The 26,488-nt window shown below is 37.7% G+C and overlaps 1 protein-coding gene and 1 long non-coding RNA gene across 8 annotated transcripts in view; one reads left to right on the top strand and one right to left on the bottom strand.

Annotated features, from left to right (window-relative positions):
• The window catches only part of tjp1b (tight junction protein 1b), a 105,756-nt gene that overhangs the window by 73,006 nt on the left and 6,262 nt on the right, over window positions 1-26,488 (bottom strand). Inside the window, exon 1 of one of the 7 annotated variants that reach the window (XM_008412000.2) lies at window positions 15,161-15,493. The exons of the other annotated variants lie outside the window; for them this stretch is intronic. Within the exon in view, the coding sequence (XP_008410222.1) occupies window positions 15,161-15,312 (152 nt within the window). The 5' untranslated portion in view covers window positions 15,313-15,493. Of the gene's footprint in view, window positions 1-15,160; window positions 15,494-26,488 lie in introns of those variants that run through there. 7 annotated transcript variants of the gene reach the window in all.
• Window positions 15,476-26,488, top strand: part of LOC103466441 (uncharacterized) — a 25,019-nt gene continuing 14,006 nt past the window's right edge. The window contains exon 1 of the long non-coding RNA XR_001776678.1: window positions 15,476-15,542. This is a non-coding gene — a long non-coding RNA (uncharacterized LOC103466441). The remainder of the gene's footprint in view (window positions 15,543-26,488) is intronic.

The raw sequence follows: 26,488 nt of genomic DNA, 5'->3' as shown, positions 1-26,488 counted from the left end.
CATCCATCCATCCATCCATCCATCCATCCATCCATCCATCCATCCATCCATCCATCCATCCATCCATCCATCCATCCATCCATCCATCCATCCATTTCTACTTGTCTAATGTTTTCCAGTGTTTTTCCTCCATGTTTCACATGTTTCAACACACCTGATTCAAATGATTGCAGTTCAATATTAACCGTCTATCAAATGAAGTCAGGAATGCTAAAGCAGCAAAACATCTTAACTACGCAGGACTCTGTGCCTGAGGACCAGGACTGGGAAACACTGGCTAAGCGAACAGGTCCAGGAGAGAACACGGTCATTCCCGTCCCTGGTGAAAGATTCCAGAACATTCTGGGAGATCCCAAGGTCTGCCCAGCCCACAAGGGATACACAGAGTCAGGCTTTGAGGAACTGACATGCACAGCAATTGGTCTTCCTGCTACTTTTGATAAACGGACCAGATCATTAAAGCAAACTGAAATATATTCATACATTTATTTTTTTTTGCCAGAGTCTGCATGAATTTATGCTGCAGAATTACTCCCCACAGGAGCAACAAAACACTTTTTACATTAAAGTACAGCTAAGCAGGACAGCTGCATTCTGAAAAAGTGACACACATCTATAAATAACAGAAAAAAAAACTGACGGGTTTTTAAAATACTTTAAATACTATAAAATAAATACATACATATGTATCTCTTGTCCATATGTTTAAAGACACATTTTTTTCTCACTGTCTGAAGATAAATCAGACTAAACTTTTCTTGGTTAGTTAGGATTACCAAACGTATTTATTTTTCCTGAATGGCACGGAAAACGTATTGAGAAAATTAAAGATTTTTTTTGTAACTTGTTTTGCATATAGTGTTTAAAGATTTAATTTGAGCAGGAAGGTAATTTATCTTAACACGATTTGCTTGGATTGTTTCAGTGTAATGAGTATTATTAATGGCTCAGTGACTTACTGACCTGTGTAATTAAAATAAAGGTTGGCAGACACTTTACAAGTTAATCATTGGACAAATTTTTGTTAAATTAGTGTTTTGTGCTCACCAGTCAGGTGTCTGAGAGACATTTAAAGACATAAAATGTCAAACATTTTACCTTGTCCCTGATGTACATACCATCTCAAGATATTAACAGTAAGAAATTATATCATATTGCAGTCAGAGGTGGGTAGTGTACCCAAAAATTTTACTAAAAGTAAAACAAAAATTACTCAAATAAGAGTAAAAAGGTATTTGGTAAAAAGTCTGCTCAAGTAGCGGCTAACTGATCAAAATATAAATCATATAATATTTAAAAAGTACACAATTAGATGGACCAAAATATAAAGTTAAGTGGAAATTGTGGCATTTTCAGGAGGAAAATAACAATAATTCATATAAAGTAGCAAAAAATAACAAAATCAGGCAAAAGAAATTGAATATAAAACCTCTGAAACTTTAATAAAAACCCCAGGTTGTCTGGTGAATTTTTGGTTTAAACATGTTTAATTTTCATTCAGTAAAAATACACAAACTAAAAGTAAATTTTTTCAAAAAAGTTACTCAAGTAAAAGTAATTAAGTAAATGTAACCAATTACTACCCAAGTCTGATAATAGTGAAATGTGGCGCTGGAAAAACTCACCTTTAGATTTTGAGAACTATCTTGACATGTCATTGCTTTAGTGCATGCAAAGACTAAGGCAATGACATGAGGAGTATTAGCTTCAACACAAATACATTTAATTTGAAATAATGTGACATAAGCAAGTCCAATAGGATTTTACAATTTGTTGTAAGAAATGAGAAACTGCTACTATGACGAGCTGGAGATTAAACTAACACTTTGATTCTTATCAGAAAAAGGAACCATTTTTAGTTTACGAACAAATTGATTGCTGGTAGAGTTCATTGTGTTCATTTGGAGCTGTAGTTGGCTCTTATCCAACCACATAATAAATTAACATTACCTAGGCTAACAGATATCCTTTTATATGCTGATATATATTATAAAAGGAGATTTGTGAATCAGTGAGATTCACAAATCTCACTGAAATGTCGAGATTTGTGACATTTCAGTCATATTTCTATTTCACTGAAATGAAATAGGACTTCTTCACTTCATATGTTCTTCACTGCTGAACATATGAACATTACTGTTTATATGTTCAGCAGAGGTCTGAACATATGAAACATTATGGGAGGAAAAGATGAACAGTAATGGGGGAGAAAGAGAAAAGCACCCTCCACTTTTCTATCTGCATTAATTCAATAGTTGCCTGAGGCAGATAGAGGTGCTTACTGGCTAGAAATGCAGAGTAAAAGCCTTCAACAATACGTTCGGTCAATTACAGCTGACCTCAGATGGTTCTCATAAACAATTCAGCAAACATGACTAATGAGAAAATCTGCTTGGACTGTATTACAAAGCTGCTGCAGTCCTGCGCATTCACAGACCGGTTTCTTGGATGTTGATTCTGAGGTGGATTTCAGCCAAAACACCTCAAAGGCACAACACATCATACTGCCAGCAACGCTGCCGACTCAGATATAACGTGTGCACTGAATGATTTCATCCTCTCTAACAAATCTGCAGGTATGATGCGCCTCGCTGGAGATTTGTGACGCTGAAATGAAATAGAAATATGACTTCTTCACTTAAATTATTTATAGGCTTAGGCTTTCTTGGATGAAATGCATTTGCTTCCAAATTGTGTCATTTAGAGGCCATAATGGCAGGAAGGGACAGAAGTTTGGGACAAAGACTGAGAAAGAAAATTTAACACAACTTAATGGAAATCTGTGGCATTTTATGGCTGAAACAATTATTGAAATAATCTTCAACTAATTTAGTAATTGATTAACTGTTAACTAGAGTGTACAGACTCAAAAAAAACAAAAACATTCAGAGCAGCAATGAAGCCAAAGTTGTACAAAACTACATACATTTTGCATTGAAGATTAAAAAAATAACCTTTGTCTGTAAATATTTTCTACCCAGAACTCCTGAAGAGATATTTTTAGCTAGTTTAAATTCTGTAAATCAAATTTCCTATTAGCACCTTTTGCAATTATTAATCCATTAATCCAAAAAATAATCAACAGATCAGCCCTACACTGTATTGATCTTAACTCAATGAAAAATGGCTGAGCTTGTCGCCCTTTTCTACAAATGATCAAGCGTTTCTTTTCTTCTACAAAAAAGGAATTAAAGTATTTATTTGAATATCTAATGCATTTCTGATACTGTTTAAAAAAGGTTTGAGCAAACATCTACAGAACTGGTTGATTCTTTTATTCAATTAATCAATTAATCTATAGCAAAAATAATGGTTAGTTGCAGCCCTTATACATTTCTGTATCTAAATATGTTTTTTCTAGGAGTGTTGCAGAGCTACTATTAGCCGTAGATCCAATGAAAATGTATTTCTCTATAATTAAAATTTTCAAACAATAAAGGAACATTTTAAAAGCAGAGATTATACAGATTTATGTATGCAACTGTCTTAATCAAATCCAATCAAAAGTAGAAATAAACTTTTGGGAATCAACTTAGAGTTCTGACTCTAAGTTCCCAACTTCCAGCAAATGAAAGGAAATCTGAGCATTACAAAAGCAAAAACTGCATGCTTTGACTTTGCCACTTCCCATTTGTGTTTATGTATGTTAAATTATTCAAAGGCATAAATGTCTTACAGAACAACAGTTAGGATAATAAAATACATTTTACTTTGCTCAAACACAAAGTAAAGGTATAAAAGAGGCAATACAACATTGATTAAAAACACTAATGTGAAGTTTTGTGGTTGCACAGCTTTTGTAGTTTTATTGGGGTCCACTATAAACTGAGACTAAAGATACTGATTGTTTATTATTAACCCATAAAACCGATTTAAAAAAAAATCCACACTATCTCTTTAATCTGCAGTCAGCAGACTATTAGCTAAGCGTTGTACAAATATGGTGCTTCACAAAATGCACCTTGAACTTTTTCATATAACTTCAGACTATAACCATAAACCTAAATGTATTTAATTGGGATTTTAGTTTGTTGACCAACACAAAATGTACACATCCCAAATGATGTATAATACATTTGTATTGAGCCCACTTGAGGAAATTAATGTAGAAGCTACTTTTTGCTGCAACTGCTGCTGCAAATCTATTGTGGAATATCTATAAATTTGCACATCGAGAGATTGAAATGTCTGCTCACTTTTACAAAATAGATCAATCTCAGTGAGATTTTATTGTCAGTATCTGTGGACATTAAGTTTGAAGTTTTGTCACAGATTTTCAATTATATCTGGACAATGACTGGGACATTTTCACACATAAATATGCTTTTATCTACACCAGTCCATTGCAGCTCTGCCAGTACGTTCAGGGCTGATGTCTGGGTGAAATGTGAATCAGTCCAAGTTATTTTTCAGCCTTTTTGCAAGATTTCTTATAGGATTGCCCTCTTTTACAGTTCATCCATCTTCCCATCGACTCTGACCAGATTCTCTGTTCTTGCATTCTGGAACCCGTTTCACTGTGGGGATGATGTGTGTTCAGGGAATGTTTCCACCACATGCTATACAAAATACGTTCCTTACATTTTCTTTTTTTAAAGGTTTTATTGGCTCTGGTAGTCTTCATTTGATAGTGAATTGACAGAAAAGTGGGTGATGAGAGAAAGCGGAAGACATGCGGCAAAGGTCACCAGGCTGGGAATCGAACCTGTGACTTAACCCCTGCGCCACCACAGTGCCCTCACTTCCTTACATTTTCTGAACAAAATCATTCTTAGATAATGAGATTTTTGCCTATTCTGAAATATTTTAGCTCACTTCAACCCCACACCCCCTAACTCAAAGTTTGCACTCGCAAGTGAAGATGGCTGCTAACAGATGCACAATTATACAACCGTACATCTTTGAAATTCACACAAATGCAACAAGTTGTTTCTAAATGGTAAGTTAACAACAAAACACTTGTCTTTTCCAGCAGCCATTATACAGCAGCTGAGCAAACAAGCTGGAGTTCTGGTTGCTAGGTGACGGAGTGGGCTCTTCTGGGGTTGCTATGGAAACAGTGCAGTGCCCCTGGAATGTGACTCAACAACAAGCAGAGTTTTGAAACGGGTCACTTTCCAGACGTCAAAAAACATGAACTTACTCCCAAAGAACAACTGGGTGTATTTGGGCTGGTTTTAAAGGGACTAGAGACGCAAATGGAAGAATAAAAATGAGCAAAATATGAAAGTTGTATAATAGATCATAATTGATACTATCTATATACCTTCTCCCACATGTTTGCCGCCTTCCTTGCCCTGTGGAGAACCACAAAACCCATTCAAACACACTGATGTAAATACAGGAGTATAGCTGGACTACGTCTAAAAAATGAAAACGGACTAGTTTAATTATTTCCTGTTCCATTTGTTTGGTTTAACAGAGATGGTTTGTGTCTTTTGCAAGTCTTTGCTTTCAATCTCTTTATTCTTATCTCTTGACATTCACAAAGAAAGCAGAATAATGTATATGTTAAAAGTACTGCTTTCATGAAACCGACTGAACAGCTTCCAGGTCTGCACACTTTTAAGCTCATGTCAGACCAGTGTTAATGCTGGGAATAAATTAGTCTTGTCTGCGACGGCCCTACACGCAGCCTCAGCCCTTAATCTGCTGCCTGGTTTTCCTGAGCATCTTGATCGCTCCATGGGTGGTCTCATACCAAAACAACACTCTGTTTTTCCTCCCGGATGTAAAAGCTCGCCTTTTAGCATTATGTACGTGTAACCGGGTTTTATTTTAACAGTATTACAGTTGTGAAGTTTGTCAAAATTGGTTTATTTGTTCTCCAAATACATTTTGTTCTGTCTTAAAGTCGTTTTCTCCTGATGTTTACTCGCTATATAACTGCTCTTGGCAGTTGGTGGTTACCGTAGCAACCAGTAACTGACAGTTTGTCCCCTTCTTTTCTTTCTGTTGCCGTCCATAACTTTACTCTGGTTTTTTACATTATATTTTAGTATATATTTTAGACACATTTAATCACACAAAGGGTTTCATTTGTAATTTAGCTTTTTTTTTTTTTAACTGTTATTTGTTTAAGAGTTGCCTTTGAGCTGTAATAAATTAAACACTGACCAACATATTTGATGAGTATTGATCATTTTTATGATGGCATTCATCAAAATGTAAAGCTTGTTACTGGATTTCTATGGTGTCTTTTATGTGTTTGTATTTTTATGATGTAAGGCACTTTATTGCTAAAATATGCTACACAAATAAACTTGATTGATTATGCATTTTAAGCACAACTGTTACCTGCTCATTGGGAACCATTGCTCTGTAGTTTGTTTAGGGTTATTTATAGTATTTTATTTAATATATGAAGGCAGAAGCTGCTGAACTGATGTTAACCACCAACTTCATTTTCTCTCTTTGCTACAAAGTAATGCTTCAGTTATCAATTGTATGATTGTCTCTTAAAGTAATATTTATATATGTATTTATTGTCATTTATGTTGAAGATGAAGTTTGCTTCAGTTGGCGCCTGTTTTTCTGTTGCCGTCGGTAACAGTGGGGCAAAGCGGCTGGATTGATGCTAACCACCAACTTCATTTTCTCTCCTGTTAGAGCGTGTCTGTTGTGAAATCAACCTGCTGGACGTGAGACGAACAAAGAGCGGCTACGTGTGAACAAAGGAAAACCACCTGAGAAGCTAATGAAATGAGATCAATGCAGAAACCTGATGGCCAGATTACCACAACAGAGTTTAATAAGGTTGCTCACCGATAAGGCTGAGCAGAAGCCCGGCGCCAACACAAAGGGAGGGCAGGGAACACATTGATCAGTTGCAGGACTTTATGCTGTCCCTCAGGCTGTCTTAGCGGAGCTATCAGCTAAGATTAGCTCAAGCAATTATGGCTGCTGCTTAATCAGCAGCTCGATACGCAATGTTATGCTTCATTCCTCCCAACTTGGCCGCTGCCAGTACCACATTTAACAGGGGGGAGCAATCCGGAGGGCTTTTCTGCAGCATAAACACTAAAACACGAAAAGAGAAATAAAGCAGAAGGGCAGCACAATAATTATTTAGGAGGAAAAGTGCATCTGAAAAACATAACAAAAGCAAAATAGACTTGTTGTAATCCCCTCGCAGGCTTGCAACAGAGTGTAAAGTTCATTAAGTTAGGTTAAAGCAACTCTCGGGCTGTGTGCAAAAAAAAAAGAAAAAAAAGAAAAGGGAATGGCTTTTTAAGACTGCAGGCGAGAGGAACATCTGTTTGGAAAGAGCATGCCTAATTTAGAGAGCTGCTGCCGCTACTCTGCCTTTATCAAAGGCAAGCAGAGCCGCTCTGCCTCTAATGAGCGCCGCACGTGGCACACACATAAAACCCGGTGGGTGAAAGGTGCAAGTGTTCAAGCAGAGCAGTGCGTAATCTCAACGCCACACACTGTGAGGGCGGCAGCGCGAGAAGCTGCTGGGACCATTTGACCAGACATGAAGCAGAGTTATCCCTGCAGTCAATTAAAATTGAATAAATAGCATCTAAAAAAGGAGGAAGCTGTCTTTTTTCTCCATTCGTGTCTTACATGCACACAAAAATATGCCTGAATGATGCAATTGGGATGTCATACATGGGGTCTTTACTCATCTGTAAAAGGGAGATGGTGAGAGATGAAAAAATTATTTTAAAACCAAATGCGTTGATTTTGACTTGTGTAAGTCATTGTTCAAAAGAAAGCGATAAAATACAAAGAAGTGACAAAAATGTGCTTAATTTATCCATTACTTTGCCACTACCTTATGCAGGTTAGTTTCTGTAATCCTAATAAATTTTGCATTTGTTATATTTGGTATTCAGGGCGACTTTAGTGTTTAGATGCTACGCTGACTTGTTCCTGTGTTCTGGTATTCATTTTATCATTCCCCACTCTATCCCTTCAGCTGTCTTTAACTTACAACTTTACAGATAATCAGACTCACCTGTTTCACATCAAGTAATCAACCTTACAGGTAATTAACTCATTGCCTTCATCCACATCTGTGCCAACAGCTTCCAGTGAAAACACCTATTATCAGGGGTGTGTCCAAACATCTTGCACTGAGGGCCAAAATGCCATAGCTGAAAGTGTTCAGGGGTCAAATTCTTCCTGTTTTTCACAATTTAAAAATTCCTGCACAGCAATAAGTAAAATAATATTTTATGTTTGCCTGTAAGTAAGTAATATTTTCTTCTAACCTTTCCTTTGCTTAGCTAAATGTAATGGATGGATGTGCCAAAGTCTATTTTAGAGTAAAATATTAAAATAAAAGACTAACTAAAAAAAAATTATTTATGTTGTATTTAACATTTTCCTTCTAAGTAGATATAAACTCGCCACAGAAAATCCAAATCCAAAGATGGCCAAATTTGTGCCATTCTTGAGCAGTGGTCAGGGGCCACACAAAATTAAATCCAAAAACCACAAATGGTCCCTGTGCTACACTTTGGACACCCCTGACTGATATCTTTTGGTTTTACTGCACTCTAAAACCAATCAGGATCCTTCTGGGGAAAAATTTAAAATTCTAGTTTTTAATTTCTTGCAGAGAAAAGATAAAGGAGGATTTCTTCAGATATTTAGATGTTTTTATCAGTTTTGTTCTCTACAAACTGTTACAAAGTGTGAGTTTATGCTGCGTTTGATGCAGACGCCAGTTTATAGTCGACCGTTTGTTTGCCCCCAGGCTGTGCCTCAGTTACAGGGCCTCTCTACCCGCTGACCACTGGAAATCCACACCAATCACACATGACCTCGGTGTACAAGTCAACATCACAGCACATTCATGTCATTGCACTCCCTCTGGGTTTTTTGCCAAATTTACTTGTATCGTGTGAGGACTGGTGAGTTAAGAGCAATAATGTTTCAGCTGCTCTCTCACTCGGCATGTGAAAGGTTTTTACAGGAAAGAAAAAGCAGATTTTTGATTAAAAAGTTTGGATCTTACTCTGGCCGAGTGAGAAGAACCGTCCGTTCTGATGAACTCCATTGTGATAAATCAAAGAAAAAATGTTCAATTTGCAGTATTTAGCAACAGTTTGGTAGTTAGTTTGTCACAATTAGTATGGTTCTGGGTGAATTCCACCTTTCAAACATTTCTGATCACACTTTGCCATTTTTACTCCTTCCTATTTTCATTTCTTAAGCTTAATTATATGTTTTCATAAATTTAGGGTGGGAAAAAATGTCAGCAAAAAATGTATGTAGATTTAAATGTACATTAGTTCCACTGATTGCCAGTTGACAGGTGAAATAAGAAACTAAGCTCCCAGATTGAATCTATATAACTACAAGTAGCCCACAGCCAGTTTATAATTTTCTAGATTATAGAAAATTATTTAAAATTATTGCTTATCAAAGCAGGTAAATGAGGAACATTAGGGAACAAAATGTTCCCCAGTGTAGAAAAGAAACGACTATCGGTGCAAAATGTCCTGTAGCGGACTGAAAACAAGGAAAGTACAAAATGGTGAAGGGGTGAAATATAAAGCCTCTGTATTTACATTAAACCAGACTGACACGACTAGACACCGTATAAAACCTTGAACAGGTTAGGATTGGTCTGTGGGCTGTAAAGCACGTGTTATTTTTTTACATTTTTGCACAAAATCATTCTGACATAATGAGATTCTACTTAGTTTTGCCTGTTTAGAGCTCCTTTCAGAGTGTATTGTGTGGAGAATTATTCGTTCTCTATGCTGAGTTCCTGATGTAAGAGGTTAAAGAAGAGTCAGCGAGTTCATGAATTCATGAATTTCATTTATTAATACCAAACTACAGCTGGTCCATCATGACCTGCCACCTTCAGGAGGTAACAGACAAAATGGCACCCCAGAAGAGTTTTTGATCTCCTTTGTTAGTCTCTATCTATAAAGTTACGCCCAAAGAGAGCGTTCCCTAGCGTGTCCTTTCCTCTACACATAGCTCTCATTTACATTTCCTAACATGTCCTTTCCTCTTGCTTTAGCTTAGCAACTAGCTAAAAGAGATAGAAGGAAAACACAGAATTATTTATTCTCAACACGTGTCACTTTAAATCTAAATAAGTTCCTGCTGGCTGCAGCATGAAAATGGCTGCAAATGGATGTGCAGTTATACAGCTGTACATCTTTGAACAGCAAAAGCGGAGCGTCCTGCACAACCAACAAGAATGTAGCAAGTTGTTTCTGATTGGTTAAGTCAACAACCAAACACTTGTCTTTTCCAGCAGCCATTGTAGAGCACTTAGAGCGGTAAAACCAGCTGACCAAACATGCTGGAGCTCAGTTTGGGTTGCTAGGTGATGGGCCGAACTCTGCCCATCACCTAGCAACCCTGTTGCTCGGTTACCGGCTGGGTTGCTGAATCTGAAGATTTTTGAAGCTGCTCCTCTTCCAGACAGCAGAAAACACGAACCTGCTTAAAAACAATTGGTTGTTGTTTTAAGCATTTAGAAGCTGCTCTTAGAGAAGTACAAAAACTTGCAAAATGTGAATTCTGAATAATCCCCCCGTTAACAAATGTGTAATGCATTTCTCCACACACAGTATGAAACAAAGCACCAGTTAAGGATCTGTTTTTTTTAAAGCCTCATGCAAAATGTATCTTCATGTATCCAGAGCTCTGACCAGGGTCTCAGCTCTTCACTCAACCTATTAAAAGTTTTCTACTTAACAAGCTTGGCCCTTTCTGTATTAGCACATTGCTGATGAAACAAAACAGCCTCTTTGACAATAAGCTTGATTATGGAGATGGAAGGCTGAAAACAACAATAGGAGCTGACACATGAAAGGAGCCCCCAGTTTCTGTGAAACCCCTCATCTTCTTCTCGAAGGGCAATTAGGCTAATAAGACGACGACTAAAGAATATGATCAGCCAAGGAGACTGAAAGCTAATAAGCTGCATGTGATAAGCCTCTGACCCCCTGCTGAGGTTACAGCAGCATTTTGACTTCAGTGCCATCACAGCGTTGAGTTTTTTAAAGGAGACGGTGATCAGAATTCATAAAACATTTTTACACTAAACCTAGAAAAATATATATAAATCTTAAATTATTCACACATTTCTAGTTTGATTATGTATACGTCTCCTTTAATCTTTCATAGTTTACAAATTCTTCCGTTTAAAAATAAAATGGATGTTTGGTTGAAGATTGAAGCTTAATTGTCAGTTCTATTTTTACTCAGGCTGAAATTTTTAAATATACAAAGTGGAAAAATTCCATATAAATTCAAAAAGAAACCTGAATGTTTAAAACTTAGTTATACAGACAATAAAATAAACATTGTATTTGAAACTTCTCATAGATAATGTCTCCATATTCTTTTTAATTGAATGCCGAGAAAATACATTATAAGGTTATGGTTCTCCTGGGGTTAGCTTGGTTGTCGAGCAATTTGGCAAATTGAACTATAAAATTGATAAGTTGAGTTTGATCTGAAATGAGAGTTGGCTATAAGGCTGCAAGCGGCTGATATGCAACCCGCTGTAGAGACCTCTGTTCATTTCATATCGTATGAATCCAGATTAGTTGGTCCAAGAAGCTGAAGCTAACAGCTAATCAGCTGAACCAGTGCAGCTCTATGCTGTCCTGCATGACTCTAATCTCAAAACATCTTACATGCTCATTTTAACAGCATTTAAGAATCCTTAAAGGCGACCTATTGTTTTTTCTTTAACAGGTTAGAAAAACTATGGGTTATACGAAACATGTTCGTTACATTTTTTGCACAAGATTATTCTTAATCTGCTGAGTTCTGCCGATTTTGAGCTGCTTTCAGAATGAGCTGTTTTAGGGCGTCTTGTCTCTTTAAATAAAAATAAGGTGCTGCTGGCCGCGCCCCCCAAATCAGCGTTCGCATTACCTAAAAATGGCTGAAACAGATGTGCTATTATAAAACTGTACATCTTTGAAAAGCAGAAGTGGAGCCTACTGCACAAACAACAAGAATGCAACAAGTGGTTTCTGGATGGTAAGCCAACAACAACTTGTCTTTTCCAGCAGCCATTGTAGCGCATACAGTGGTAAAACCAGCTGACCAAACGTCCAGGAGCTCTGCTTGGGTTGCTAGGTAACAGCGCAGCGCCTGTTGATTGTGTTTTAACAATCGAGAGGTTTTTGAAATGCCTCATTTTCCAGACACCAATAAAACATTATCTTATTGCCAAAGATAGTTTTAGAAACAGTTGTGACCAAAATGGAAGCATAAAAACATGCAAATTGTGAATTTTCATGATCGGTCCCCTTTAAGTTGTTGTCACCGACTTCTTTGCATTTACAAAGAAGTAAATTATTATTTTCTTTCAGGGTCAGGTAATGTGTCCTCTTAGCCTTTTGTACCGCTGTTTTTTTGTTGTTGTTTTTTTGTTTGGTTGTTCAACACTAGACTTTTTTGGGTAGAAAAAAATATGGGACATTCTGTACTGAGCATTCATCCTTACAGGAGGACGTTTTGTATCCACTCTGACAACCAATGAATTGAAGCTATTTTCTAAAATCTACTAAAAGTGTCTCCAGTAAATAATATCTAACTGGAGGACGTTACAGAGAATTGTTCAGCTACAGTCAACAGAAGATCAGTAATAGTACATTCAGTGGCAGTTCTAGACCAAAAGTACCAAGACGGGGTCTGTGTGATTTCATGGGGGCACCAAACTAAATAATGAAAAATGAAAACAAACAAACAAAATCAGGGCAATGTTTTAACGTTTAATTTATTAAGTAATCCACAAAGCCAAAGCTACTTGTGGCTCTGCAGCTATGGTTTGTAGATCCTTGATGAAAACTGAGATACAAGCTAAAAGTGCAACACCTTAATGTGAGATTTAAGCATTTGAGTTACTATTTTTTTCATAACTGGTGAAAGTACTTAACTACAAAGATTGAGTAACTATTACGTAACTGTTTAGGCCTAATGGGTCTAAACAGAGGAGCATACTGCATGTATAAAACAGTTGTGCAAATTAACAAGATGTTATTTTTACAGGAAATGGAAGTAGGAAGGGATGCACCACCAATGATTTTCCAGAGTAAAGGAGCTACTCTAACATTTGCCAAGATCAAAACAGTCTTGGCAAATGTTAGAGTAAACTACTGAGGTCTTGGAAAACCTCAGTGGTTTATGCAAAATCTACTTTATGAACCTTTAAATCGTCATCATGATGTGTTAGATGGTAACAAAGAGAATTACAGAGAACAGAGATGAGTTACAAGGGAACTAAGGGATGGAGGCAGTCCGCCACCAATTATCTTCCTGTGTGAAACATGAACAGGGCAGGTAAAATATTTCCTGTCCTATCCATCACTCTGATGTAAAACAAAAAATACAAAAACCAAAATATTATAGAAATGTAAGTGACATTTAATTATTTTTTTCTTCACTGCCTTACTTTTAATCAAACTGCTACTCTTAATGGACCATGTTCTGATTGCTTTTTTTGCTTTTTTTGTGATGCTGCTGTGATGTTTCAAAGATCCAGATCAGTTTCTGCGTCCTGGACGACTTGTTCTGGATTTAAACTCAACAAAGGCAACAAGACGCTTATAAACTCATAGCAAAACCGCATCTCAAAAATCCTGAGTCACTTTTTAAGGGTTATTAAAGGAACATTAAGTACTGGATTCTGGTTTAGTTTTTACTGGAGGTTCCCATCTTTTTGACTACTTGTGCTTTTTAGCTCTAAGTTACATTTGTCAAACTCAAGGCCTGGGGGCCAAACTCGGTCCACCACAACTTTTTATGTGGCCCTCTAGATTCAAATCGGCAAATTACATCCTTCAATCCCTCCATTTGTTTTGCACAAATTCATGCAAAATCAACAGATCCGTGCAGTTTTTCATGCTAATGAATAACTGTGAGTTTATTGAAAATTTTACGCAAAATTAGTCAAATTTTGGGGTTTAAGTGATGCTAACTCCCACCTGCAGGTGGCAGTTTATTTTACTCTCACGACACTTCTTCCTCAGCCTTACTTGATGTTAAGTTATAGTCTGTGATCAATAGAGTAACAAAAAGTCACATTTAACATCATACATAAGCACGGATATTACAAAATTTCTTGCATGTATGTTTACATTTGCATCTCAAAATCCGTGATTTTAATTGCAAAAAGTCCTCCCAAAAAATCACAAAATTCTGGAAGGACTTGTTAATTAATTTTAAGATCTTATCTATATGTATTTATTAATATTTGAACAGTTTATTAATGGTTTTCATCAATGCATTCTGGCACAAACAGCCTTTGCGGACATTCATGGCACAAAATTAACGTGATCATTAGTTAGCTGATACTTATCTTGTAAAAAGCTGATGCTAAAATTTCCACTAAAGATAGTCCAAACCCAATAGCTAGTCACTATTGAGAGCTTGGGTTTTAGATGTGATGATAACTGTAAAGCTTCTCATACAATGGAGCCACGTCTAAGAGATCTTTGTGTAAATCACTATCAGGGCACCGCTGAGTCCTAATTAACCGTCTTTGCTTTCAAACAAGGTAGTAATCCAGCTATAATTAGGGATCCGGTGTCACACACGTCGCGGCAATCCGCTTTACAGTGAAGAAGAGCAGTAAGAGGGGAAAGCTGCCTCGAAGTAAACAAACAGACAAGGCCACAGAAGCAAAGTGAAAGGTGGAGACTGCATTAAAAGTGGAGTAATGAGGACACTGGTGTGGTGGACAGACAGGACACAAACACATGCTGGAGGCAGAGTGATGTTTATTATTGACACAGAAATGAGAAGATGATGTTTCATGCTTTAGTTTTTATTAATCAGTCACAGAGGAGAAGGGGAGAAGCAGGAAGAGGGCTGGACACATGAAGTTATGAGGAGAGGAAACAATGAATGAGGCCATGGCTTCACCCCTACTACATCCAACTTTATAAACTGACGGAGAGCACTCATGCATAAGCACACGGCGTAGGTGTGATGGTTGCAACACGGTGCAGCAGGCTGGCTGCAGTGCCTGATACGAGTATTATGTCACTCCACGGAATGAGCCGGCTACATTTTTCTTTTTTTTCGGCTCACCGTATTTTGACAGACGTAAAGAAGGCGAACAACACCGCCAACTCCACCTACCCTCCAACCAAACCTGCATCACATCATCATCATCATCATCATCACCATCCTGATCCGCACCAATATTCATCATACTCACCACATTCGCTTCCTGGGTGGAAGACAATGTTCTTTGTTGACAGCGGTCACCCCCAGAGCCAGCTGCATAACAGTAATGTATTTCTGGTAATTCACCATGGTACTGTCCACCGCTACTAAAAATCCAACCCAAAGAAAAGCGCAGGTGATCATATATTTCTCTATTCCTCCTTGGCATCCGCCTCCGCTGCGTCTTCCGCGCTCAGCATCACAACGCCATTTCCAGCGCTGAAGGACTGACAGTGAAAACACTCCCCAAGGAGCTGAGCGAAAGGTGCCGTACCGCTGCGACCCATGTCTGCAATGACACGCTGGCCGGGCTCTAGCGCTCGCAACCGGACCGCCGATCCATTCGATTGGTTATTTATCAGCGTGCTGTTGAGGTGTGTTTTTTTTTTTTTTTTGGCAATATATATTTTTATATATATTTATATAAAAAAATAATGCACACGGTCAGGATTTGGACATTATCTCCTTCCTCCTGCCTCCTCCCTCCCTCCTAGCCAAGGTTGGAAACACTCTCTTAAAAACGCTGCAGCGTCCAGGCGTCCGCGCGCGCGCGTGGAGGTGGAGGAGGGGGGGAGGCGCGTGCACGCGTGTGTCTGCGTGTGTGTACAGTGTAGTCAGAAGGGAGGAGGAGGAGGAGCGAGGAAGAGAGGGAGGTTGTTAGGAGTCGTTCAGAGATGCTGTACTATCTGTTCGGGAAGCCCAAAGTTTGCCTAAATAAATTACACCTCGCCTCTCCTTTGGAGGAAGCGGAGGCGCTTTGGTGTTATGCAATAGTTCCCGGAAGCAGGGGAAGCTGCAACAGGGGCGTAGCTAGAAACTGAGATCCCCCTGAGCACCTTGGTCCTCTCTGTGTGAGGGAATAGAGGGCCAGTTGGAGAAAAACGAAATTAAGGAAGAAGGGTTTTTTGTGTTGGCGTTGCAGTCATTGCAAGATTCAAGTTGAAATGACGAAATTTAAAAAAGACATATTTATATATCTATTTGTATTTTGTTTTTACACAACACCAATGACAGCAAAAATAATGCAAATATTGTGTTGTGTTTGCAAGGTCCAATCCAAAGGAAAGAGTTGTGTTGTAAATCAGTTACATTCAGTCAATTACATTTACTTGAGTAATGTTTGTTTTTTAATCTACTTTTAGGATAATTTTTACAATGCTGTACTTTTTAATTTTACTTGAGTAATTTTATTATGTAGTATCGCTACTCTAACTTGAGTAATACTTCAGGTTTTTCTACCCATTGAATAAAAAACAAACACGTTTTAACCAAAAATTCACCAGACACACGCGTACCTGTAGTTTTTGTTAAACCTTCACATTGAAAGAAATTTTTTTTGTTTTTTCTGCTTTCTTGTAATTTAGCTAATGTGCCAATTCCTGCATATCTACATGGCCAGGAATTGTAGTAATGTTGATTAACATGCACTGTTCTAATCAAATAAATTAAATTAAACATGTTTTGGTCTCATTTATTGACAGATCTCTAAAGTTTGACAATTGGCTCCAGAGTGAAACGTTTGAGAAACGCAATTGAAATCACTTCTATGTAAACAAGAACTGAAAAATCATTTGGAAATAATGACGTCAAACTTTTGATCTTTTTAATATTATCTGTGAACGAAATGAGCGACTTTCTTCTTTAGCGCCGTCTTTAACAAGGAAGAGTCCTGTGACATAACATAGCAGTTTCAGCATGCCATCTTAATTATCAAGATTTTATTTTTAACATTTCAACTCGGTTTTGTAATGGGAGAACCACAAAAATAATAAAAATATTATTGAAAAAACACCAGGAAAACATACCCTAACTGCTTCTTAGCTATCAGAAATTAATGATGGATACATGCTATTTATATTAAAGCAGAAAAACCTCCTAACATAATAAATAAAGCTGAAATCGTTAACTCTGGGCTGTAGATTTGCAGTTTCAGTAGCTATTTCGGTGTATTTTCTCCACATACCCCATGTATACATTATATATATATATATATATATATATATATATATACACACACATTTCAAGATTATCACCAGATTGATAAAATATTAGAGCATTTCCACACGTGTCAAGCTAATGTTAAGGTTTGTTTCACCAGCGCTGCTCGGTGGTGTTGTGGTCGTCACCGTTGCCTCACAGCAGCAACATTTCTGCTATAAATCTGAGCTGTCCTCTCGTTTTATCAGTTGCTTCCACACATCGAGGCCTGCACGGATTGTTTTACGTTACTCCCGTCTTCTTCTTTCCTCCGTTTTGTTTATACTTTCGGAAGGCTAACCTTAGGAGTTGCTGTTTACACAATCAAACTTTACAAGTTTACATTAGTGACATTTACAAGTGTTATTCCTGGGGCGACTGCGCTACCCTTATATATGCTGCCAATGGCGACAACTGCCTCAAACGGACAGGCGATTAGGCATCGTTCACAAACACCAAACAGCTGCTTTGCAGATGGTTCTCCTCTTGCTAGTGAATTTCTAACTCCGAGGAAAAAAGAAAACAATAAAAAAGCAGATCTATAAACACATACAGGCCCTGCAGGGCGGACACAGAAGAGGAGCAGACTGCTGAAGCTGTGAGTTTCCTACGATTTGGCAAGACAAAACTGAAACCAAAGCTACTAAACCTTTCACAACTTCATGCTGCGTTAGCCTTTACTTTTTAGTTTCCCAAGATTTACTTAATTCATTTTGAGCTTAAAATGAACATGTCGACATAAACAAAAATTCATCAAATTGTGAGATTTCATTAATTTTAAGTTGAAGAATGATGGATTTGTTGGATTTCTACAGGGTTTTCTGTTTATAAAAATATATATATTTCTTCCGTTTAGTTCCCTCTGTGTTTATTTCAGTTTTTACTCTCTTCAGTTTCTTCTCAAGCTTTTGGTCACCAGTGTTTTTTTCCCTATTTGTGCCTCTTGCTGTTAAATCATGATCACTGACTGTAGCCCAGGTAAATGAGGCCTGAAACGCTTCAGATGCTCCCAGCTCCTCTGTGACCGCCTGGACTGGAGTCGTTGATCTGAAATTGATCGCTAATCCTTTCCTGATTGATGGATGTCTGTGCTTTTTCTCATCCGTTCTTGAATTTCTTTAAATTTGAGACTTAATGTGCTGCTTTTTGAGATCTTCCAGCCTACTTCATGTTGTCAGACAGGTCCTATGTATGTGCAGTTGTCAGGCCTGAGTGTGCATCATGAAACAAAGAAACAACAAAGAAGTGGCTAATCACATTTACAGAATTTATAACATAAGAGGAAATTACTTTTTGCATTGAGCCAGATTGGTTTGGATATGTTTTTTTTTCTAAACAAATAAAATCATAATTTAAGTTCAGCTTCTGTTACCTTTATGCTATATTTCAATTTACTCGATGATCCAAAACAGCTACGTTTGACAAAAGGAGATCTGAGACAAAGTAAATGCAGTTTTAAACAAAATATACACTCTTGAAAAAAATCTAGTGTATATTTTACTGACTGTGGATGTAAATGGCATGAGTGATATTTATACTTTTGAGCATAAATACAGCAGAAAGGAGAGGCAGACTAAATAAATAGTGAAACTAAAGAAAATGCAACAATAAACCAAGAAAGGAAAACGCAAATCAAAAGAAACTAAATAGAAATGCACAAAAAACAAAATCTAACAATAAGGAATATATTTATATGGCAAGACCTTTTGAGCAATAATGAACACAGGAGACTGAACAGAATATGAACGGACCAGAAATGAAATAAACACATATGCAGGACCACAACAATAAATTATGAAAATAGACCTCAAGGAAAGAATTGATGTGGCAGAAACTATGATGAATAAATAACACAAATAAAGCGATCCCAAACCAGCAGCCAAAACCCCCCAAAAAACAAAATTATGACAGTAAAGAAGAGGAACTTTTTAATTAATTCATTAAAGGCGCAGTATGTAGTTTTTATATAAAAATATGTCATGACAGCATGATATCAGACAGATTATCTGTAAAAAAAAGAAAAGAAAATATTTTCTGCCTTCTCTCAGTGCTAGAAACAACCAATCAGTGGCGGGAGGCGGGTCCTAGCGCTGTCAATCATGCTCTCTGTTACCATACAGCTTCTCCCCGTCGGGAATGCTAAGGCTAGTTAGCACTGATGATGGTGGATAAACAGTTTTCCTGGAGCGGTGAGTTGTTTCTCCACCATTAGCATATTTAGCAGCGCATTCACAAGGATGACTGACAGCGCTAAGACGCTCCTCCAGGCTCTGATTGGTTGTTTTTCCTCAGACGGCAACAGCAGTGCATGGAGGAAGACAAATTTATTCAAAATGATCTGTCGTATAATACTGTCACAACATGGTGATAGGTTTACCAAATACGTAAAAAGCAATTTTTATAAAGTTAAATTATTAATTTAGTTTATTAATTTGTTCCACGTACTGAAATTCTTCTACAAAATTTCACGAGTTCCTTCTCCAGATTTGTTTATGTACTTGCTGCAACACCTGAACTCAATGTTATGGAGACAGGCGGCGAGCGTCAGTCTGCATCGCAGTGACTCAGAGTTTGTTGAGCAGGAGATTCGGTACACAGCTGCTGCTCTTCAGCGAACCGGGCCCACAGCACCTGTCATTAGCAGCAAACAGAGGCCGGAGCCGGTTGCTTTCCAGTCAATAGACTGACACACTGGTGCCCCTCAGAGCTCCACAGTAAGTCGATTAGTCTAGACTTTGAGGTCTTAGAGGAGTGAGCCGCTTTGTCACCTGAGTTTGAGAAGTGCTTCCTTCACTCTCACCTGACAGATTTAAGCAGCCGGGCCAGATAGATGGAAGCTGAGCACACCCGGAAAAACCCACTGATCTACAGGGACAGCTCTAGAAACAAACAGTCACACATTTCCATATGCAGACAGAATGTAGTAGTAAAGCAGAAATTCATTTTCTTCACATACCAAATATATGTAAGCAAATGAGACAAGTAAATCATATTCCAGGTCACTAAACTGAGATAAAATTCAAATTTCTCTAATAAGTTGAGGTGTTTAAAGGGCAAAATTCATATTTTGCACATTTTTATACTTCCATTTGGGTTTTACTGTTTGGAGCCCCCTAAGGAGACATGGAGGATTTTTATTTCCCTTTGCGTTACCTCGCTAAACTTTTGTGTTCTCCTGCAATAATGTGCTGATCAGAATGCAGCGTAACTGAATAAGAGTGGCCGCTGTACTTTTTGCTATGCTGTAAGGTTTTCTTAAGGTTTTTATATGCATCTCGTTTGTGAGATATCAGAAGTTTTATATCTTTTTTTTAGGATAGAAATGCACCACAAACCTCTGTGCAAAATGCAAAAAGAAATCAGGCCAAACATGGGCTTTCCATCTCTTTCCATCTGTTCTAAGACATAAACAGAAATCACCGTAATAAGGAAAAAAGAAAAAAAAGAAAAGATACATCCGAACTATTTGGATGTTATTTTCAAGGGGTAATAAAGTCATATCTGAGAGTTTTGATTGTGTCTTTTTTGTGTTGGTCTGAATGGCTCATAAAGAGTCGTTTTCAGTGCTGTTCCATCTCAACCTTATAAAAACAGACACAAGCAGTGAATAAATTCATTTTCAATTAGTTTTTTTGCACCAAAGAGTTAAGAATGTATAAACACATTTTCACTGAGGCTCTTTAAATGTGTACATATGTGAAATTTTAAATTGACATTTGTGACTGTATACAAAATAGACCAGCAAATATTGCAGTAAAGTTATAAACAGCTCAAGCGCTTAAAAAAAGAAAAAACCCACTCTGCTGTTTTTTGGCAATATGTTCATGATTTTTGGTGTCTGGAAAAATAAATATTCTGAATGTAATGTCACAAATCAGCAAGCTCTCCCCGTCTCCTAGCAACCCCAGCAAAGCACAGCCCGTTTCTTAGCAACCAGCTTAGCAACCCAAGCCGAGTTCCAGGACGTCTGGTCAGCTGGTTTTACCTCTATATGTCAAGTGTTTTGCTGTTGACTCTGTTCAGCATCTGTTTGCAGCAGAGTGTAAATGTTAAGTTGGGGGCGTGGCCACAAGCAGCTTATTTGGATTTAAAGTGACGGGGCGCCCTAAAACAGCTCAGAAGAGGCGAAACTTAGATAATAAAATTTCAGTTGAGGGGGCTGAAATCTTATTATCTAAGAATGATTTTGTCCAAAAATATATAATGAACATGTTTTGCATCCTAACTTGTTCACGGAAACATAAAAGGAGAAACCATCACATTCTTACTAATACAATGCATCTAAATGAGCATCCAGCATCCTGTGAAACTTAATTCAGTCTTTTGTGCACTTGCCAAAATGGTTATTTCCGGGTGACTGGGAGCAGAAAATCCTTCAGGGCATGAGATGAACCCAAATATAAGCTCAAGAATTCACTCATCCGTACTTGCTGGTTAGAGGGTTTCTACTGTTATCTGTATGCATAAGAAAAAAGAAAGAGGCGATGCAGAGTGGGAAGAAGGCATTGTTGTGGCTTAAATTCACAGATTTGAAAAAAAAAAAAGAAAAATACAATGTATTAACATGTAAATGTGATGGAAGGTGGTATATTTCTGCATAAAATCATTTTTATAAAGTGAATCTTGCATGTATATTACTAGTTGCAGAAAGAAAAATAATAGAGCAACAGAAAATCAGATGCAGTTTAAAGTATGTAGCAGGCTTTGTAAGCATATAGCAAACCCGCAGGATCCTAACGTTGATCAAATAAGTAAAAATTAGTTGGACTTTTTTTTATAGATCAGAAGACTTTCAATTTAGATTCAAGGTGAAGTTTTTGAGGCCTACTTTGTTAATTTACACAGAACTTTAGTCCAGTTGTTTGAGTATATGTACATGACAGAAATGCTCCTTTAGTTGTTTTGTAAATAAACAGAAAGTCCACCAAAGGATATTCTCTTCATTGTGAGAACCTACTTTTACTTTCGATGCCTAAATCCAAACTGAACTTGAGAAGAAATCTAATGAAGCTAACTAATATATTCATGACGATGCTAAGTTTTACCGTTTTGCTGTGAATGTTCTGCAAACTGTGTTGCTGCCAGGATATATATTTTTTAATTTGGTGGTATTTTCCTGGCCAAAAAAAGTTTAATAATAATAATAAAGAAGAAGAAGAAGAAGAAAATTCTAGTTCTTGGACGCCCCTCCTCTTTGCAAACTGGGCCACCACCCAGATGGATAGTTTCAGAGTCAGAACTGAACTGTGGAGTTCAGGTGGAATAACAACAGCTAATGGTGGTTTTAGACTAGAAATTTTATATAAAATGTTGTTATAGTTAACTAAACCAAATAAAAAACAAACTGAAACTGAGAAAACATTTTCGTTAGCTGAAATAAACAAAAACGTAATAAATTGTGAATACCTGTATCTAACTGGGACTACATCGTGTGTTTATAAAACTAACTAAAACATACATGGTTTTATGTTTGTGAATCTATTCTTTTTTTGTCTTTCAAACTGATGTGAAATTATTTTTTTTTTTTCCCTTGACACAAGGAGTTTACATCAACTGTTGGCAAATTACGGTACTCTATTCTCATCCTGGCGGCGTTAGTCCTGAAAATGATGACAGTAAAAGAAGTGAGAAAACGCCAGAGTCAGTTTGCTCAACAATAAATGAAAATGGTATCAAGACCCAATCAATGTAAACATAATCACAAGACAATACTTTGACTTTTTTTGAATTAAAAATTAACCAAAGTATGAAAAAACTAAAATCACTGCTACAAAAAAACCCTAAATATTTAACAATAACAGATAAAACTGGCAAACACACTCTTCAGTCTAATTAAAGCAAACTAAGTTAGGCAAGCAAGACGCCATTATGAAATAAAACTAAACTATAATGAAAAACCCAAAAGCTATTATAATCCTGATGCAGGCTGGCAGAAATGTCACTGCCTGTTGTTAGCTACAGCAGCGGTTAACTTATAACCCACTAATAAAATCATCAGAGCGAAGCTGCGCTCCAACAAACCCACCAGCACAGCATCGTGTCTCCTCCTATTAACCAGGACGACACAGAGACAAAACTCCTGAATAATTAGACAGTGAACATCGTCTGCGAGAGACACGGCAGCCATTAGTGGACGGAAAAACTGCTAAGAAGTTCCTTCTCTGTGTCTACTTCCTGCTCTCAGTCACCTACACATGGATGTCTGAAGATGCACTGCAAAAACACACAAACATACCAGTTTCTGGTGTAAATATTATGGTACACTTCAAATAAAACCAAACTATGATGGAGTATTAGGACCAAACTAAGAAAGAAAAAACAAAATGGCTACGAGAATAAAGTTATACTAGAGTAAAGTCATATGAGATTAAAGTCATACCATTTCTAGATTAAAGTAATACAATTACAATAATAGTCGTACGAGAATAAAGTCATAATATTTCGAGAATAAAGTTGTAAAATTATTACTTTATTCCTGTAATACTTTGACTTTATTTTCGTATTATTTCAACTTTATTTTCAAATTAAAATTTTTTTAATTTTCTTAGTGTGGTGCTAATATTCTGTCGCACCAAACTAATTAACAAGTAACTTTTTAGCAAGATAGTACTGGTACTATTGCCAGATTATTTTACTTATAAAAACACGTCTTTACCTTGTTAAGAGTAAAATAATCTGCCAATTGTACTAGTACTTTTCCATCAATATTAAGGAATTATTGACTTAAAATAGGTTCATAACTTGCTGAAAAGTTATTCTAAGATAAAACTAGAGTAAAAATGGCTGTTAGGATTTAGTGTTTTTGCAGTGCATGGGAACCAGTGGTAGTGTGTCAGTGGGGAAGCTCTGACACAGCAGTGGGTCAGTGGCTGTACTGCAGTCTGAAGCCCACTGCATATCCATGCACCCTCCACTGCAGCACTTTGATTTCACATTGGCACCCCCTCCTTCTGCATTTCTACAGTAATGGCTCTGAGCAGCCTGCCCCATCATTACCCTTCTCACATGAGAACCCACTGCTGACATCTTTTATTGTACATCACACACACTCACACACACACCGCCGTAGCTTCACACCGGCACGCAAAGGCACACGTGTGTGCTAATAACACACTAAAGTACTTTATTTTAGAACGTAAATAGGACAGACGGGGCTGCCCTTCTTTTTCGTGTCCTCAGACTTGCTCATCTACTTTATCCCGTGCAGCAGAAAAAAAAAAAAATCATCAAAGTTGGTTTGTAGGACTCGGAGGCTGCTCCCAGCGGAGACAAACCTGGATGAGAGCCCCACGAACCCGCTGCCTGCTGTAACGCTGTGATTTATTGCTTTTGCGCCAAACAAAGAGGAGTTCACGGAGAAAGTCCTCTTTCCATGAATGCACTGCACCAAGAAGACCAAGAGTAATGAAACGCGCTCGCAGAGAGAGTCACACCTCGATGCTGTCGCAGTGCTTTCTCTCTCTGTATGCTGCGAGGTGAGTCATCGGCCCAGGGAAGCATAACCTCACGGCTCCAGCTAATCTCTGCTCTCCTCCTCCACCTTCTCTTCAACCTGCCAGCATCTCATTTTCTTCATTTTTGGAGGCAGCTGCTTAAACGCATGGAAGGCCTAGGATCCTAGCACAACCGCCTGAATCACAGGTTTCAGCAGAAACATCCTGCAATACAAAAGTAGTGCATTTTCCAATCAGTGTCTGCACAATCGCACATCTTCTCTTGCATTTTCACCCTGAAATGTGTGGTTTTAAAAACATTTATATCTCTTAAAGCTTCAGCATGTAACCTTTATAAATAATATGTTTTCTACATTTGTTGAAACTGTCACCATGTCATGATAGTATAATAAGACAGATAATATGTGAAAACAATTAAGATCCTCCTTCCAGTGCTAAAATTAATATCTTAAGAAATGCACAACTCCCAGACAAAAACAGCCAATCAGAGCTAGGAGGGTCTCTGTGCTGCCAATTTTGCATGTGTATGCGCTGCTAAATGTGCTAACAGTGGAGGAGCAACTCCTCTATGTTGAAAAACACAATTGCAGGGTTTCCATTAAATAATAAATGCAATTAAAGTCACACGTTAATAAGTTTGTTATCACAATAAGTCAATAAAAAAAACACACCGCGCCATCATCCTTCTACCACTTCCTGTCGTCTTCTTCGTCTTTTCTGTTAGTAACATCCAGATGTTGATCACATGACTCGCATGATGCGAAAAAAGTGTTTTCATTTGAAGTTTTGCAAAATACATTCACGCAAAAGCATTTTATCAAAAAATTTTCAAAATTCCTGTGTTTCCTTTAAGCAACCATCTTTTCATAATTCTATTTTGCGCCATTTTATGGTCAATGGACAGATGGTGAGAGGAAAGCTGGTCAGCATCTTTTTCCCCCTATTATTTATTTTGAATATGTAAATGATACCTAGTTTCCCACTTATTACAAAATACATACATTTCACAATATCAAATAAAACTTAAGGAAGCACGATAAGAGTATAACCAGAGAAACGGTGGAGGTCGCAGGTCATTCTCCTCTGGTTGTGGGACCTCTGCAGGCCCATCAGTGCAGCCCAGACGATCTTTAGGTCAAAGATATGGATCTGACTTCGCTTATCCAACATGCCAACACCCTGGGAGACTTGATGCAGATTTGGGAATCTGGCATATTTAGCCTTTTTTTTAAATCTTTCTCGGATTTTCAGCTTAATAAAACTGTGATGCTTTCCAAACAGGGCCGGATTTAAAAGTATGAGGGCCCCGAGCTGGAACCACGTTTGGTGCCCTATCAACTAAGAAAAAACTATTTTATTAATTCAAATTACAGTCCTACACATCAGCAGGTGCAAGTTTAGGGTTTAATAATTGGCCGAATATTGTTTATTAGACGTGTGCTAATCGATCGGTCACCGATCATAATCGGGCCGATTTTCGTGAAAAAGTGCATGATCGGTGATCATTGGCTCTTGTTGCCGATACCGATCACCTGCATCTCATTTCGCAGCCTGCCTGTGCAGCTGGTCTCCTCTTCCCTTCGCGCTGCGCAAACGCGCAGCAACAAATCCTAAGCGATGTGGAACTATAACGCACTGAGTGAATGGGGAAGTTTGCGTGTTGCGCCGGAAAATTGAAGCAAGTCAAAATGCATCAACACAATGAAACTAATACGACATAAAAACAATGCCATACTTGACGGAGTTTGGCTACATCGAGGCTCACTGCAGTAAAAAAGACATATGGCGGATCAGATAGCAGGTAAAGCAGCGCACAGCTACAAACACTCACCCGGATTAGCATGACGGTCAGAAAGCTAAACAAATCCCGCAAAATTATTTAAGTCTTC

Source organism: Poecilia reticulata, linkage group LG6, assembly GCF_000633615.1.
Source record: "Poecilia reticulata strain Guanapo linkage group LG6, Guppy_female_1.0+MT, whole genome shotgun sequence".
Taxonomy (NCBI): Eukaryota; Metazoa; Chordata; class Actinopteri; order Cyprinodontiformes; family Poeciliidae; genus Poecilia; species Poecilia reticulata.
Note: the sequence above shows the minus strand (reverse complement) of the source record. Positions and strands in the feature narration are given on the sequence as shown.